The 16,561-nt window shown below is 41.2% G+C and overlaps 1 protein-coding gene across 2 annotated transcripts in view; it reads left to right on the top strand.

The window, feature by feature from the left end:
• NEK6 (NIMA related kinase 6) overlaps window positions 1–16,561 on the top strand; it is an 82,523-nt gene that overhangs the window by 35,048 nt on the left and 30,914 nt on the right. The window contains exons 3-5 of one of the 2 annotated variants that reach the window (XM_063144621.1): window positions 6,530–6,670; window positions 8,005–8,067; window positions 15,028–15,138. In XM_063144621.1, coding sequence (XP_063000691.1) covers window positions 6,530–6,670; window positions 8,005–8,067; window positions 15,028–15,138 — 315 coding nt within the window. Of the gene's footprint in view, window positions 1–6,526; window positions 6,671–8,004; window positions 8,068–15,027; window positions 15,139–16,561 lie in introns of both variants that reach the window. The other variant, XM_063144619.1, reaches the window with a different exon arrangement.

The following is a 16,561-nucleotide window of genomic DNA, read 5'->3' as shown; positions in this document are numbered from 1 at the left end:
GTTAACTTAAGGCGTTTCAGGCTCTTTCATGCATGTTTCATGCATAGAAACATGTCTTACACCAATTTGACCCAGGACTACCGTATTTCTTCGATTGTAAGACGCCATCGATTGTAAGACGCACACTAATTTCAGTACCACCAACAGAAAAAAAAAACCTAAGACACACCCGCGATTCTAAGACGCACCCCATTTTTAGAGATGTTTATATGGGGGGAAAAGTGCATCTTAGAATCGAAGAAATACGATATGTACTGTAAATCACCCAGGGAGCTTTGGCTAATGTGCAGTACAGAAATGTAATAAATACATATTTAATGGGGAGCACTTCTCCAGAGTCTTGGGCAGGGAAGAGTCCTTTTTTAAATTGGAAATCCCAGGTATTGAACCTAGGATCTTCTGCATATAAGGTATGTGTTCTACCAGGGCTTGCAGTGTTAATGTCGTCTTGCATGTGTACTAATGCATTCTCTGTTGTGGAGGAACCAGACTGTTCCTTAAGTGTAAGGCAGGGATAGGCAGAAAGTAGATCTCCAGGTGTCTTGGACTTCAGCCCTCACCATTCTAAACCATTGGCCGTGCAGACAGAGTCTTCTGGGAGTTGAAGTCCCAAACATCTGGAGATCTACTTTCGCCCACCCCTTGATGTCAGGAGTGTGTTGCTTGTTTTCTTCTTGCTTCTTGAGAAGAGTATACTGTTACATTCATGGATAACAACCGGATCTTCATTTTGTCCGCTGGCACCAAAATAAAAACAAATACACAGGCATCATATTGTGAAGAAGCCTACATTCATTGCCCAGTATGTGGAATTTCTGCCCATATGTTTTTCTCCAAGTCTAATACAGTTTAAACTTGGATTTTCCCCCTCTTCAGAGCAACTGTATTACAATATTCAGTGTGGTAACGCCATGTTATATCATGGCTTTACCGATTCCCATGTGGTATCAGTGCAGATGGTGCAGGTTGGAGGCACATTACAGGGCTGACAAGGCAGGTCAGGTGCATCTTGCAGTTTATTTATTTAAGCATTTTTATGCCGCCATTCAGCCAAAAAAGGCCCCCACGGCAGCTTACAAAAGTATTAAAATAGTTGCCTTTAATTGGCATTGTACTATGGTGTAAACTACTCAGCAGACGATCTGCTTTTTGTCCTCATCTTTCAAATTGGTATTTTTCTTCCTTCCCAGTACTGGCATAGTTCACACACACACACACACACACACACACACCCACACACACCCAATGACACAGCAAAGTATTTTGCCAGTGTTTGATTATGTTTAACTTACAATGTCTAGGTGTCATAATGGAATCTGTGTCATAGATTGGCATTGGCAACAGACGTTGCCAGTGTTGAAATACCTGTGCTCGCTTCCAGTTCCCTTCTGGGCTTAATTCAAGGTGTTGGTTTTTCCCTTTTAAAGCCTTTCATGGCTTCATATCAGGATACCTGTTGGAGCACCTTTCTTCATATAAGCCTATGCATGCCATGAAATCATCTTGATAAGCTCTTCTTCCTGTGTCCTCACCATAACAGATATTATGGCTGCTCTATTTACTATTTTTATTGTTTTATTATGTTCTGATTAGTTTGTTGTGCTGTTTTTTGTGTGTGTATGTGAAACATTTGTAGGCTGCCCTGGGAATGTTTTTCTTTTTTGGAAGGGAAGTATGTTATTTATATTTAATAAATACCTTATAAAACAAATTAGACACTGTACAAATTGTAAAATCAAATAAAACATATTCCAATAAAAATCCAGCATGCTAATCTTTTGTTTAAAATCTGAAAACCCAGCACAAGAACACAATGACTAGCACAACGACGAATACACAAATCACATGAGCTAAACCAGCCAGCAGATCACAGAAGCTAAACTATATACATGTTTAAAATAAATAAAATAGAGCTATGCAAAAGTATCAAGCTGTATGACAATTAATTGTCTCTGAATGCTATAGATCTTTCTAAGTAGACAGGTTCGTAACTCCAGCAAATTTCATGTAGTGCCTTTCTGTATCTTTGCGCATTCCAAAATAAACACCAAAAACAAACAAACAAAAAGATGTTTTTTCCATCACTGCTTTACCCATGTAAACAGATATAGACTGCATCAGATCATAAAGTGGGCTGCCTCCTAGCCTTTCATTAACTCATTCTTTTCCATACATATAATTTATAGTGTACAAGTTAAATCTTACCAACATCCCCTTGTAGATGTCTTTTAAAGGTGAAATCAGTTTTCAGTAAATGTCATTCAGATGACATCTGAACTTTAAAGGCATAGAAACTGTTGCCTAAAAATTAATGATGCTTTACAGAGAGCAGGAGGGGGAAAAATCTTGTATACAACAAAATAATTAAAATTCAGGTCAAGTTGTTGCCTTGTTTGGTTAAAAAATAATAATGGGATTTTACACTATTAATTGGACAAATGCCTGTCGCTGTTCCTTAAAAACAAAATATATCCTTATAGAAAATATGTTTGTATTTGTGCCCCAAAATATTATGTCTTGGAGTTGTTTATTTTTAAAATACTTGGCTAACCAGTTTAATTGCTTTGAGCTAAATCAAGACTGAACTGAACATTCTGTGGCCTAGTAACTACTGTGACCGTCATTTGGGGTCAGTAGGGAAGCCAATGGCCAGTTATTCCTGCCCTATTACTCCTGCTTTGACCAATCAACCTTGTGTTTAACTGGTGCCCAGTAGTTGCAGCTGGCTCTGAGATGAGTTGCTGTTCATGTTTGTGGACAGAGAAGCACACACAAAGTCACACACTTTGCCCAGGAGGTGGAAGATTTTCTCCATCACACTGGCTGCATGTAACCAGTAACCCATCCACAGATAAATAACTTCAGTATCAAATGATTGAAATCCATAGACCTTAGACCAGTGGTGGGAAGCGTGTGGCCTTCCAGATGTTCTTGGCTTCAACTAGCTAACATAGTCAATAGTGAGGGATGATAGGACTTGCAGTCCAACAACATCTGGAGAGCCATACATTTTCCATCACCTCTTAGATTATCTAGATTGGGGATATCTCTGGTTGTTTATGTGGGCAAGGAATTTCAAAATGTTCGCTCCAAACATTTTGCTGGTAACCCCTAGGAATGTAAAAAGTAAGTAGCATATTTTTATAAGTACTGGTTAGAAGATGAGCAGTCTTGTTTAAGCACCATGGTTAACAAGCCACCCCAGAACTTTACAACAGCCCATGGATTCTGTGTGATTTGTCACTTATTAATCATCCTGTGATCGTACAAACCAGGTCTGTATCTTTGCCCCAGAAGGTGACTATTGGGAGGTAGGATTTGCATCTCCTTATGTCAGCTGAGGTGTACTTAGCCAATACAAGTTATGCCTCTTCCTTCTTCCCCCTCTGCCCTCAATTGTCTGCATGCTACTCTGTGCTCTCGGGGACATTTCTCAGCTTCAGAAGCAAGTGTAGAGGCACCATCTACAGCTGTAGGCAGTATGGATGACAGGCAGTGAGTGGGTTGTCCCCTGTCCACCCACTTAGGCTCTAAGCACATTCATTGTGGACACCACATTTAGTAATATCTGTCCAAACATGGTGGGAAAATGGGCTGTCCTAATCAATAGGGAAGTTTTTGGCATGTTTTGGTCTGACCTGGGTTTGTTCCTTTGTTCATGCTGTAATTTAACATCTTCTCTTTGGGCTCCATTGCTTTAATTAGATCTGATAGGTTGTGATAGCAAATGCAAATTTAGGTCATTGCATATGTAAATATGCAGCTGTATTCTTGGTGGATGCCAGAGTATATCAGCTGAGGTGTCCAGTCGTCACCCAGCATTAATGGTGCTGCCTGGCTGAGCCATATTGCAAGAAGTTAGAACCGACATGCAATAAACTGTGCAGCTCCGCTTTTGTGGCGTATTTTTCAGGAAAAGAAGCTACCAGACGAGAGAACTTCTCGTGGCATTCATTTAAAATATTTATTTATTTGCGTGAGAATATTGCCATTATTTGTTACATATCTCAGGCTTTTTATCTGAAGTGGTGTGCTTGGTCCACTATGTGCGGTGATGTATGATGAGATTTCATAGTGTGAAAGCTCAAACAAGTAAAGGTTTGTAGAATTGATTCCTCCTCATCTTTCCTGTGGAAGATCTGTGATGATTTGGACTTTTGATAGATGCGTTGGATTCTCTCCTAGCCATACAAGAAGCCGTTATCCTTGCTTTCTCTCCAAGTTCTGAGCCGGCCCTGAGCTATGACCTGCTTTAGGATAGGAAGCACAATCCAGAACTGGTTTGCCTTTCAGGACCTCTCCATTTTGGCAGCAGCCCAGCCTGTCCAGTTACAGATTCATGCCGGCGGAGGAATCACAGGCATCCTTCCTGACATCCGAAAAGCAGTTGAGGAAAGGGCTTTTCAAACACTGGCTTCATAAAATCTTCTAAAATGAGAACTACTTTTGGAGAACAGGACATATACCCCAGAATATTCCCTACTATATTGAAAAATGGTACAAAGCCATTGTAACAGTTGCATTGGGGAAACACTATTTCATGGCAGGAAAGAAAGAAAGAGAGGGCCGGTTCGAATGATCAAAATAAGCCACCATGGTTTATCTAAATCGTGGCATGTGGAAGGCGCAATGTTGTGTTGTCTGAACCTTATTTCAATCATGCGAAGCAGGTCAGTATGCCAATGTTGGTGTCATTTACAGTTACGAATTCCCCTCCGCAAATTCACTTGACATCTTTAACCGTGAAGGGTTTTAGTACACTTGAGAGGATGTAGGGCAACAATTTTCAAGTGATGATTAGAAAAAGCAACAACCCTGTAAATCATGAATGTTGCATATTTTCTGACCTGTTTTTAATCTTTGTTCTGAATATGTCTGATGTGTTTGGTTTCTTTTTAATTTTACTTTATTTTACTTTTAAACTATTTTGTTGAAGAACTCCTTTGTAAACTCATTTGTCCTTAGGGACCGAAGAGTAAGCTAACAAATAGCCTAAATAAATACCTTTGAAATTCTAGTCATGTAGAACTGGTGGAAATGTCTTCTCTGTGCCTGGTTGATTCTGTGGAGGCTTCGCAGATCAGCATTTGAACATATGATGATGAGGCCTTATGTTGAGTTAGACTCCAGTTGGTTGGACCTTTTGGGGGTCGTGGCAGAGGTCTTTCTTGGATTCTCCTTTTACCAAGCAGAGTAGACAGCAGACCTGGGGCCTTCTGCGTGAAGACTATAGGCTCGTCCAGTGGTTCTGGGTCCTCCCACAGCCCTTTTGCTTTTTAACAGGCACAAACCTAGAGAGAGCAACAAATCTTATGGCACCTTAAACACTAATATGTTCACTTTGTCATAAGGTTTAGTGGGCAGATGCATGAAGTGTTAACTGTAAACTGGCCGATTTATATGCACATGCTAGTGCTGGGGTGGGGGAAATCTAAACTGTGTGGACAGAAAGAATTGAAAATTCAAAAAGTACAGACAGTGATTACTTTTAACAGCTGCCATTCACAAAATATTGTTGGGTGGTAAGACAGGCATCATTGCAGTGGTGAACCGATTAACATATGCAGTATGTTAAAAACAACATCTTTGTCCTCGTTAAAACAACAGAAAATAGACTTGAATCTCTTGATGAATCTCCGGCAGTTTCCCATTGATATCTGTCCTTGAAATTCCTTTGTTCAGGAATGGCTACTTCATGATCATTGGCAGAGTGTCTGGGGGATTGAAATGTTTCCCTACTGTGTTTTTTTTTAATATTGGCATTCCTGTTGTCAGATTTGTGTCCATTTATTAGTTTGCATAGAGACTTGCCTGTCTGTCCTCTTTAGAACGCAGTAGGGCATTGCTGGCAAATGATGGTATTTATCACATCAGAAGATGAGCGGGTGTATGAACCCTTGATGTTGTGAATGGCATTATTAGGTCATGTAACAGTGATGCCAGAGTAGTTATGTGGACAGAGATGGCATCTGGATCTGTCACAGAGTCTGGTTCCTGTTCTGTCTCTGTGTTGCGAGGTGTGTTGCACTGGACAGTGTCCATGAAAGATAACGCCAGAATATATTTGCTAGTCTTTAAGGTGCCACAAGACGGGTTGTTTTTGCTCCCAACAGACTAACACGGCTACCCATCTGGAAACCAAAAGAGGCCATTGTGGAGGCAATGCCACTGTCTGCATTCACCAGAAAACCATGCAGCGCAATCCATTGTCTGAGAACCCACTTCACCCATTAGCATGGCTTTTCTCAATCACTTGCCTCTTTCTTTCCTACACAACATCAAGCATGGAGTCCAGATAGCTGTACCTTTTATGCACACTTCAGCATGATGTTGGTGGATCAGAAATATTTTGGCTGGGAGAGGCTGCCTCTTTCCTTGATGTCTGATTTTGGACACCTTGTTCCCTGCTGTTGTTTTTAATTCTGATTTAATATAACGTTTCCATGTTCTAATTGAACTATATGGCAGTAGGAATATATGCATTTATTTAATCCAGTTCACTCATTATCCTCCTTTCTTCCTCAAGCAGAGGCATCTGACATCATACCCGTATCGCTGCACCTTAGCAGATTTTCAGATAGAGAAGAAAATTGGACGAGGACAATTCAGTGAAGTGTACAAGGCCACTTGCCTTCTGGACAGAAAACCAGTGGCATTAAAAAAAGTACAGGTAAGGTCTGAATAATAATCCAGTCAAGTAAGATTTGCTGAACATTCCTCCTGTTAGCACAAGTAGACTGGCCTACCTCCTTCTCTTTATACCCCCTTTACCTCTGGATGTTAATTGAGGGCTTGTCCAAGTCCAGTGGGTTGCTCTATTTATTTAAGATACATTTTAGACCACTTTTCAGAGTCATCTAAACATAAAATACATAATTGGCTGTCAAAGTGTTTTCTGAAATTACTAGGAAAACAACAGTAGAAATCTATGGCAATAAAATAGCATGATCAGTAGAAATATGAACAGTGGAATCAACAATACCTAACCAAGCATAATAACATTAAAATCAGATGAAATAGTTAAAAGTATTTCATCATCAATTCAAACCAGTAAAGCCCTGTTTTATTTTGTTTTAAAGAAAAATTAATTCTGAACAGGTGGATCTTTAAAGCCTGTTTGAAGGCCTGTAGAGGTTTCCTGCTTTGTGGAATTTGCCATGACTCGGAAAACTCTTATATACACTATCATCATATTTAATATTTCAGCTTCTGTACTACCACATGAGGTAGGCTAAATTCTAGATTTGACGTGGATCTATTTTAGAATATCTTCTCAATAAAGTTCACCTACTCTCATATGAAACAGTGAGTTTATTGGAGTGAGTTTCATTTATTTATTTATTACATTTTTATACCGCCCAATAGCCGAAGCTCTCTGGGCGGTTCACAAAGACTCCTTGCTTCTAATTAGTGCAGCGGAATATGCAAAAGAAGGCAATTTATTTTGTCAATAGAAAAGAGAGTAATAGTGTAACTCGAGAAGCACTAGATCATTATTTGTTCTCATTTCCCTGGCACTTTTCAGCATGTTCTTAAAATTTGCATTTATTTATATGCCATAATTACTTTGGCTTGTGTGTGTTTGTTTTGGGTCAAGAAATTGATCAGAAAGTAACAAAATTAATTTCTTTCTCCTCCTGCCCCCTCCATTTTATTTATCTGCTAAATTGTTGTGCTACATTTTCTGCTTTGTTCACAGGCTTCTTTAGATCATGAGAACCACGAGAAGTTGGAGGTGTGTGTTTGCAAAAAGGGCGTGGTTACCCAGGGAGTTACAGCAGAGAAAGTAGGTTAGGGCTGACCTAGAATAGCCTTCTCCAACTTGGTGCTCTCCAGATGTGTTGGGCTGCAAAGGCTATGCTGGCTGGGAATTATGGACGTTGCAGTCCAACACATCTGGAGGGCACAAGGTTGAGAATGCTGAACTAGAACTTTAAAAGTGTGGGATCTTCCATGTTTCCTGCTTGGCTTTGAACCTTTTAACCGTTTGTTTCCTTTTTGAAGATATTTGAAATGATGGATGCCAAGGCTAGACAAGATTGCATTAAAGAAATAGATCTTTTGAAGGTAAGTATTTCTCCAAGCCTTTTTTTTTTTTTTTTAGGAATGGGGGCAGGTTACTGTTTTCATTTTAACCTGAGAGAAGTTGTATGTGGTTGCAGCCTCTCTCAGAAATAATCTTTGATCTCGCTTCTGTTTGCAAAACTATTGCACTTACTAATTTTTAAACAACGAAGTGAATGTTTATTGCCGAACTGCAATAGATAGTGTTGTATCTTCCGTTCTGTGTTGCCTTGTTTATTTCACCATTTAAGAGACATTGTAACAATAAATATTAAACCAACCAACCAACCAACAAAAGATGCATTATGCCCAGGTAGTTTGGCAAAAGTCATGATCTGAGACTTAATTTCAGGCTGGTGAACTAAGGTGATATATGAGTGCTAGGGTTGTATATGATGGCTTTCATACCATTCAAGACAAAATTCAGTTTAACAGCAAGTAAGATATAAGTTGTGGTTAGGCCACTGTCCAAATATTGTAGAGGTTTTAGTTCCTTTCAGGCTGAACGTTTTGTGAATCTACCTGTTAGGTTTCTGACTCTCTGCCCTCTGCTACTTCGTCTGCAGCGTGGCCTAAAAAAATGTTAGGATCATAGGATTCTCAGAAGCATGCTTCTCCCCACTGCTCTGCTGCCGCTCCCTCTGAAGCACACAAAATTTGTGCAAGTCACTCAGCAAGTGTGCAGCAGGCTCCATTGAAGTGTGTCTCAAAGGAACACACTGCTGCCACTCTGAGACAGAGGAAAGCATTCCTTTCCTTTACCTGAAGCTGAAACAATCCCCTTTCTATGCAGGCCATATGGAGTTGAGCAGGTGTGCTTGCTTCTTCCCTGCTTCCTCCCCCAGAAGAAAGGTCTGACTCTACATTGCTAGGTTAGCCAAAAGATGAGATTACATCACAGCTGTTCTGTGTGAGGAAAAGTCAACGAATGCCAAACCAGACAAGGTGAAGAGGGTCTATAACGCCTTTGGGTGATGATGATCCCCATGCAAAATAAGGCTTGGGGAGCAGGGAGGGAGATTCTCCAATATGGTGCTGGATGTATTCAGGCCAGTATGTCCACATGTGTTAGAATGAAGGGCGAGTGAAATCAAAATGCTCAGGATGACAGGGGAATCAAGACGGTCAATTATCATCCCTACCGTATAAGATGTCCAGAGGCAACTGCAGATCTTCCTGTGTCAAGCTCATCAGGAAGCCAGATGTTAAGTTGTGAATGTTGTATTAGCTGGGCTGTGAAGAGAGAAATGAGAAGAGATGATATGATATGCTGGGGTAATTAGCACTTTCCTCTCTGGTGCCCTGTGCATTTTCTGAAGGCATATTTCTTCCTTCTCTGACTTAATTGTTTCACTTCAGTACCCTAAAGTTGTCCGTGTTTGGCCAAAATAAGGACCAGACTTCAATCCCCTTGAATAAAGTGGGAGCTGGGTCAGGCTGAAAGTGGTACATCTGTTTATACAAAGCGTCATCTTTTGCAGGATCAGGTCTGCAGCTGACTCCTTTACTGTGAGGTGACTTTAAACATTTTAAAAAACAAGCACATCACTTTTTTCAGTTAAACTACTTATGCCTTGCTTTCTAAACAAAACCTTTGAGGCATGGGCTGGTGATGAAGACCAAGTTGCTGGGACACTTGTAGGATTGGCCACGATGAAGTCTGATCTGAATTAGGAGAGGCCAAAGGAGGTGCTTACTTGGGAAATAAGTTGGTGGTTCCTGATCTAGGTAGAGCCTCATGTGGCGCAGAGCAGTAAAGCAGCGGTTTCTGCAGCTGAAACTCTCCCCACGGCCTGAGTTCGATCCCAGCGGAAGCTGGTTTCAGGCAGCCGGCTCAGGTCGACTCAGCCTTCCATCCTCCCGAGGTCGGTAAAATGAGTACCCAGCTAGCTGGGGGAAAGGTAATCACGGCCGGGGAAGGCAACGGCAAACCACCCCGCTATAAGGCCTGCCAAGAATATGTCGGCGAAAGCTGGCATCCCTCCAAGAGTCAGTAATGACTCAGTGCTTGCACAAGAGGTTCCTTTCCTTCTTTCCAGATCTAGGTAGTGGTTAAAGCTCAGCCTGTGAGAAAGTTGAGTGTGCTAAGTGGTGAATGGGAAAGCAGAATATTTGGAGGCACCTGGGGAGTCAAAGGAATCCAGGTTGGGGCAACGAGGCAGGCAGGCTCTGTGTTTCGGCTTCTATAGAAACAGTGTGCTATGAACTTGTGTAGCACAGGCAACAGGTCCTCACGGGGAAGGACCATGAGATGGGAAGTGAGAAGAGATCAGATGGGCCTAGAGAAGGCAATCGCTGATACCTGGAAGTGACTGTCCAGGTAAAGGATCCATTTGAGCTGCACAAGTGGCACCAAGTTTGAGAATGCTTCCTTTACAGAAACCCTGCCAAGGAGTTGATGTTTTGTATTGCCGACTTGGAGATACTTGCCTCACAAGACCTTTGTAGATGTGGAGGCTGTCTACAAGCCTATTTCACTGCTTTGCACACTTTGTTGGAAAACATTATGAGGAATTACGGAGAACAGTCCCTGCTGGTCAAACACTTGCATGGCTGCCGCTCAAAGCATGGTAGAAAGTCAGTTTGATAAATCATATTGTTCTGCAAATGCACAAGGGATCTATTAGTAAATGCTGCCCATCGGGCATTCCTTTCAAACGTATCCAAGTATTTGAATGAATGATCCAACCGAACATGACAGATTTTGCCCAAGATGTATATAATTCAGTTCCGAAAAGCTGAACATATCGCAGCAAAGATCTTAATGTCAAGTTGAGAAGTGGTTTTTAATGACATGATGTAGGTCAGCATTTTCTGATAATTTGGTGCAGGTGCCAGAGTTTTCCCACTGAGTCTAGGAGGGCAGAGTTGTTCAAGGTTTTCTTTCGAGGCAAGGGAGAGTTCTAAGAGGAGTGCTTTGGTCTGTCTGTCAGCATCAGCAATTGGAATGCGCTCTGTTCAGTCCTGCACAGCTAATAACTTGTCAAATCAATATCTGCAACTCTTCTCTTGTTAATTGATAGCCCCTCTGACGATTGCTCTTACAGCTATATGCAAACTGATTGCTCTTACAGTTACATGCAAGCACTTTGCTCTGCTGTATGCATATTCCACTTTTGCAGAATCTTCAAGGATATGTGTTACATTTAAGGTGGACAATGTAGGTTATAGTTTGAGGTCTTCTGGATTTCTTCTAGAGCTGCTTTATGGAAAGTCCTGAGACATAAGATCCACCACTCTTCTCCCTTTATAAGCTTTGAAATGTGCCTGGAAAATGTTTTGTAGTTCCTCATTTGTGACACAAGCTGTAACTGCATGTTTGTATTACCATAACTAACAGTCGTGCATACTAATACTTCTACTGCTAGCATCACTAGTTATATTTGACCCAAGATCTATATTTATGGAGAACCTGAACAAGATGGCTGCATATGAATCATCTTCTGAAACTTAGCAAAAGGCAAACAAAAACTTAACAGTACAGAAATTGCTTAACAGTAGTGGGGTGAAAACCTGAGTTTACAACAGAAATGTGGGAGCTTATGTAATGCAAAATCAAATCAAATACTATTTTTTTTAGCAGTAAGTAATTATGAAGATGGGAGTCCTGTTTCTTTCAAAGATGCTTTTGATTACAAAGTGAAGGTCTGTTCTCAGCAAAGCAATAAGCATGTGGTTAACGTCCAGGGTTCTTTACTTGCTTGTGGATGGTACAGAAAGGTCTACACATACTTATTTTGGTCTGTAAGGTTGCCAGGTGGGGACTTGCCTTCTCGGAATGTTATTTCCTTGCAAGACCCGTTTCAGTGTGCCTGGATCCCATCTCACACCCAAAGCCTATACTTAAATTTTATGTGAACTATACTTTGACCAAAATGGTCCAGTCTGGTCAAGTCGTTTCCAAGAAAAAGTGCAGAACTGTTTTAACTAGTGTCGTACAACATATTCTGATGTTGCAGAGAGGAAATGAGATGTGAAAGAATGGCTGACTAAAAATCCCTGCATCTGTGTTATGCTCAAAATACATTAATTGGGTAGACCTTTTGTCGCTGGGGAACCAGCTAGCTAAAACTCCCAAAGATTAAAAAAAGAAAAGTGGACCACTGCCTACACAGCCAGGAGAGTGAAGACAGCCGGTAATTTGGCTCTAATCAACAGCCCGTTTGCCAGCATCGCATCTTCCAGTTAGTGGCCACTTGCTTTTTTGCATGCCTCTTGCTGACAGCATCGCTCTGCATACACATGAGACATTCACTTCCATCAAACTTTTAGGCGGCATTAAAACAATGAGAGGATGGCGGTCGTCCAAGCCAGCGTGTTTATGTGCATTTAAGAATAAGCTGGAGTGAAGATTCTTCAGGGTGTTTTTTTTCCCTGTCGGAAGGCAGTAATGTAAAATAATTCTTTTTATACATGCATGTCCTCGCTTATTTTTCATGTGCATGCAGGTATTAACAAGTGGACATCGTATCTGGAAAGAGCTTCAGTCTGAGCGGGCGCTTAGAGCATAGCATTTGGCCTGGGGTGTCTGGCTCAGGACATTGCATTTAATAAAGCAGGGAGGAGTCGGAATTTTAGCTCTACTTGGGTACACAAAATGGTATCTAAATATTCGTGGTTAATTGTAGTGTTTCTTAACAGTATAGCAAGGATTCCGTCCTTCATTTTATGGGCCACATTCATCCAAAAGGACAGAAATTTATTTATTTATTTATTTATTTATTTATTTATTTATTACATTTCTATACCGCCCAATAGCCGGAGCTCTCTGGGCGGTTCACAAAAATTAAAAACATTCAAAGTATAAAACTACAGTATAAAACCATAATATAAAATACAATATAAAAGCTCAACCAGATAAAAACAGCAGCAATGCAAAATTACAAATTTAAAACCATGTTATTTAAAATTTATAGATTGTTAAAATGTTGGGAGAATAAAAAGGTCTTCACCTGGCGTCTAAAAGCATATAATGTAGGTGCCAAGCGAACCTCCTTAGGGAGCTCATTCCACAGCCGGGGTGCCACAGCAGAGAAGGCACAGCAGAGAGTGGTTGGTTTTGATTTAACATTTTTACCTTGGGGTTTCACAAGTAAGATGTACTCTGTGAAATTCAGAAAAGGTAAAATGTAAAAATGCCATTTAAATAACAGCATATAACTAGCAACATACAACCGCCCAGAGAGCTTTGGCTATGGGACGGTATATAAATGTAATAAATAAATAAATAAATAACATTTCCATCAATGTAATATCAAGCAGTACATCAGAATCAAGTACAAAGAACACACTAACATATCAATAAATGTAAATATTTCCAATTGTTTGTTGCACATGCAGCTGTATTTCCTCATCTTATACGGTAAAAGATTGATTTTGCAACTTACAGCAACTGAAATACAAAATTAGAACTACAGGGGACTACCCCCCCCCCACACACACACATTAAACCTACAGTTTGTTGTATTCTGTATCGTTCCACATTCCATAGAGGGCTGTTTGTCATCTTCAGTGTAGATGTGGTGTTGCAGATTTTATCATTCAATAACACTTAATTCCTTTTTCTGTGGTGAAGAACACTGAAGGCAACTTACAGAAATAAAAACTGTATCTAGACACCTCACGCATGGTGTATCATACACTTTTTGCATTGTGCACAAGCTCTGACCTTGCTGATCTAAAAGGCTCCAATCCTTGTGGGAAACACCACTTTAACTATGGAGTTTCTCCCCTAAATCTCAGGCTTTTGACCTTGAGTCTTCCAGTGCCCACACAGGAGCTCCATTAGCATTAATGGAAGTAAGTATCCAGGCAGCATGGAAGAGGCATCTCTCCTCCAGCGTGCATGCAGAAATGAGTGATTAACCTGATTGATCATAAAGGCATTTATGTAGACTCGGTAACCCATGAAACAGCCATGTCTAAGCCGCAACTGCCTGCCAGATGCAGTGGCACATTTTCCTTCCTGCTGCACTCTTCCCCCAATTTACTTCTATTGGATTTTAGGCAAGCACGAGGGGAGAGAGATGCAGCCTGAAAGGAGAAACTGTCTCTTTTCTCCTAAAAAATATACTATCACAGTTGCACCACCAATAGAACCATTTAAATACATATGGTCTTTTGCCCCTGCGGTTGTATGAGGCCAGTGATGGTGCATTTTAATAGTTAGAGCAAGTAGGCAGCGTCCCACATTTTGTGTGCGATAAGCATGCAGTTTTGTTTCCTGGAAAATATCGCTATTTATCAATACAGGAAAATATTCATAGAAAGAGAGGTTAAAAACAACAACAACTAAGCACATGTTCCAATCAGATGGTTCAAAGATGGGCATTTAGAAAGCAGTCTATCCTGTGTGTAATAGACAGAGGCTTTGACACATTTCAGGAATGCGTAACATTAGTTTGCATGTGGTATGAGTGGGGATGGTTTCCCTAATATTGAAAATGAACTTGGAATATTATTTTTGATTATGCAAAGTCTAGAATCCCAAACGTGTTTTTTTTTAAAATACAACATGGAGGGAAGTAAGATTCCTAGTAAAATAGCGAACTCTCTTTTTCCTTGAGGAAGTAAAGGCACTCCGGAATCTCTGTTGGACTCCTCACTTCTGACTTAACCAGAGCTGTGCATCAGGGGTCTGTTGCAGAGTTAACTCTGCAGATTTCAGTGTTATTCTTAAACGCGGAGAGGGAGTCAAGGGCGCCCTCAAAACAGTGTCTTGAATCATCATTTGGTACTTTGCCGAAGTAAAATAAAGATACCAACATAGAAGCCCAGGTCTTCCTTCTCAGAATACCAGAGAGAAAAGGCTTTCCCTTACTTTGTGGTAATTGATGACACTTTTACTGGGAAAAGTGTCACCTCTTTCCTGCTTTGGTATCTGCATATTTTTGAGCCGTTATTGCAGCTTAGTATTCAGCACGTTTATGCCTTGGTCATGTGTTTTGCCCTGTGTATTTGCAGCAATTGAACCACCCCAACATAATCAAGTATTTGGATTCGTTTATTGAAGACAACGAACTTAACATCGTACTGGAACTGGCAGATGCAGGTGACCTCTCTCAGATGATTAAGGTAAGGACCTCATTCTTGAAGTTCCAAAATTATTCTTCAATGGAGAGGGAGTTGAGGGTGCTTGCAAAACAGACTCCTGAAGCTGAGTGTCATCGTTTGATAAAAATATCAAAATGTAAACCCAGGGTACAGGGAAAATAAGGCCTTAGATGTGATAAACACTGTACAGCGTCTCAGCCAGTAGTGATGGGTGACAAAGATTGCCATGCAGGAGTGTATGGAATTCCGTAGAGGCGAGTGAGTGGGCTGACAGAGAAAGAATTCATCTCTGCATCCATCTTCCACCAGTCTCCTTGGTTTCAATTCTGGCTGTGGAGAAAGGGACGCCTGTCCGTCCTTTGGCAGTCTGTGTGCTAGAAGGGAGAGGGTGTTTTTTTACTTGCTGAGGCTAGTATGCTGTGTTCCCATGCTTGCCATGGAATGGGGTGTTTTTTGCTGCTGGGGCTAGCATGGAACTGCAGGCTTCTAGCCACTTACAGGCTAGTAAAAAAAAAAACGCAAGCAAGAAACTGTTGTGGGCTTTTCTACAAGCCTACCATACAGAATGCTACATTTAGTTTATAACGAAAGCAAGTAGAAAAATGCTCCATTTCTGATGAGAGGCCCAGAGCAGCCAGGGGCTTTGTATTTTCCTTCCCTGGGTCAGAGGCAAAATTTACTGTGATCTTATTACTCGGGGCTATTGAAAATACCATATCCCTCTGCGAAAGGCGCTTGCTATCGTAGACCAAGTAGCCAAGTAACGTTTTGTGTGCTGATCTTCAGTTGACAGGCACTTCTTCATTGCGAGGCAGCTACTAAAAGCTTTTCTTAACAGCCTCTTGACCTTCTTTGCCTCCTTAGGTTTAGGCCTGATATTTCAGAGGAGCCTTCTTTCCTTATGGTGTTCCCAGGAATTCTTGTATGGTGGAGGTTGCTTTAGCTCAGCTGTTATCACCTGGTTTTTAATAGATCTTTTGACATGTTAATCTGGAGACAGGCATCCCCTGTGAGAACAGATGTGGCCTCCCATTCCCCCCCTGTTTTTCCACCACTGATCTGAAAGTATCGTAAATGATCATTTTAGAAAGCTCGCCACCTCTTTGTTGCCAGGTACAAGTTGCCTTTACAGGTGCTGAGGAAACCCTGGTTTTTGCTCTTAGAGCTATGCTGGTGCTAATGCAGTCAGTGGCAGAAACGTAATGTCCCATCCCTATGTAAGAACATGAGAACATAAGAAGAGCCCTGCTGGATCAGACCGAGGGTCCATCTAGTCCAGCACTCTGTTCACACAGTGGCCAGCCAGCTGTCGACCAGGGACCAACAGAGCAGGACATGGTGCAACAGCCCCCTTCCACCCGTGTTCTCCAGCAACTGGTGCCCACAGGCTTACTGCCTCAGATACTGGAGGTGGCACGTAGCCATCAGGGCTAGTAGCCATTGG

The sequence above is a fragment of the Elgaria multicarinata genome, chromosome 19 (genome assembly GCF_023053635.1).
Source record: "Elgaria multicarinata webbii isolate HBS135686 ecotype San Diego chromosome 19, rElgMul1.1.pri, whole genome shotgun sequence".
Lineage (NCBI taxonomy): Eukaryota > Metazoa > Chordata > Lepidosauria > Squamata > Anguidae > Elgaria > Elgaria multicarinata.
The sequence above is the reverse complement of the archived record's forward strand: the minus strand, read 5'-3'. Positions and strand labels throughout refer to the sequence as shown.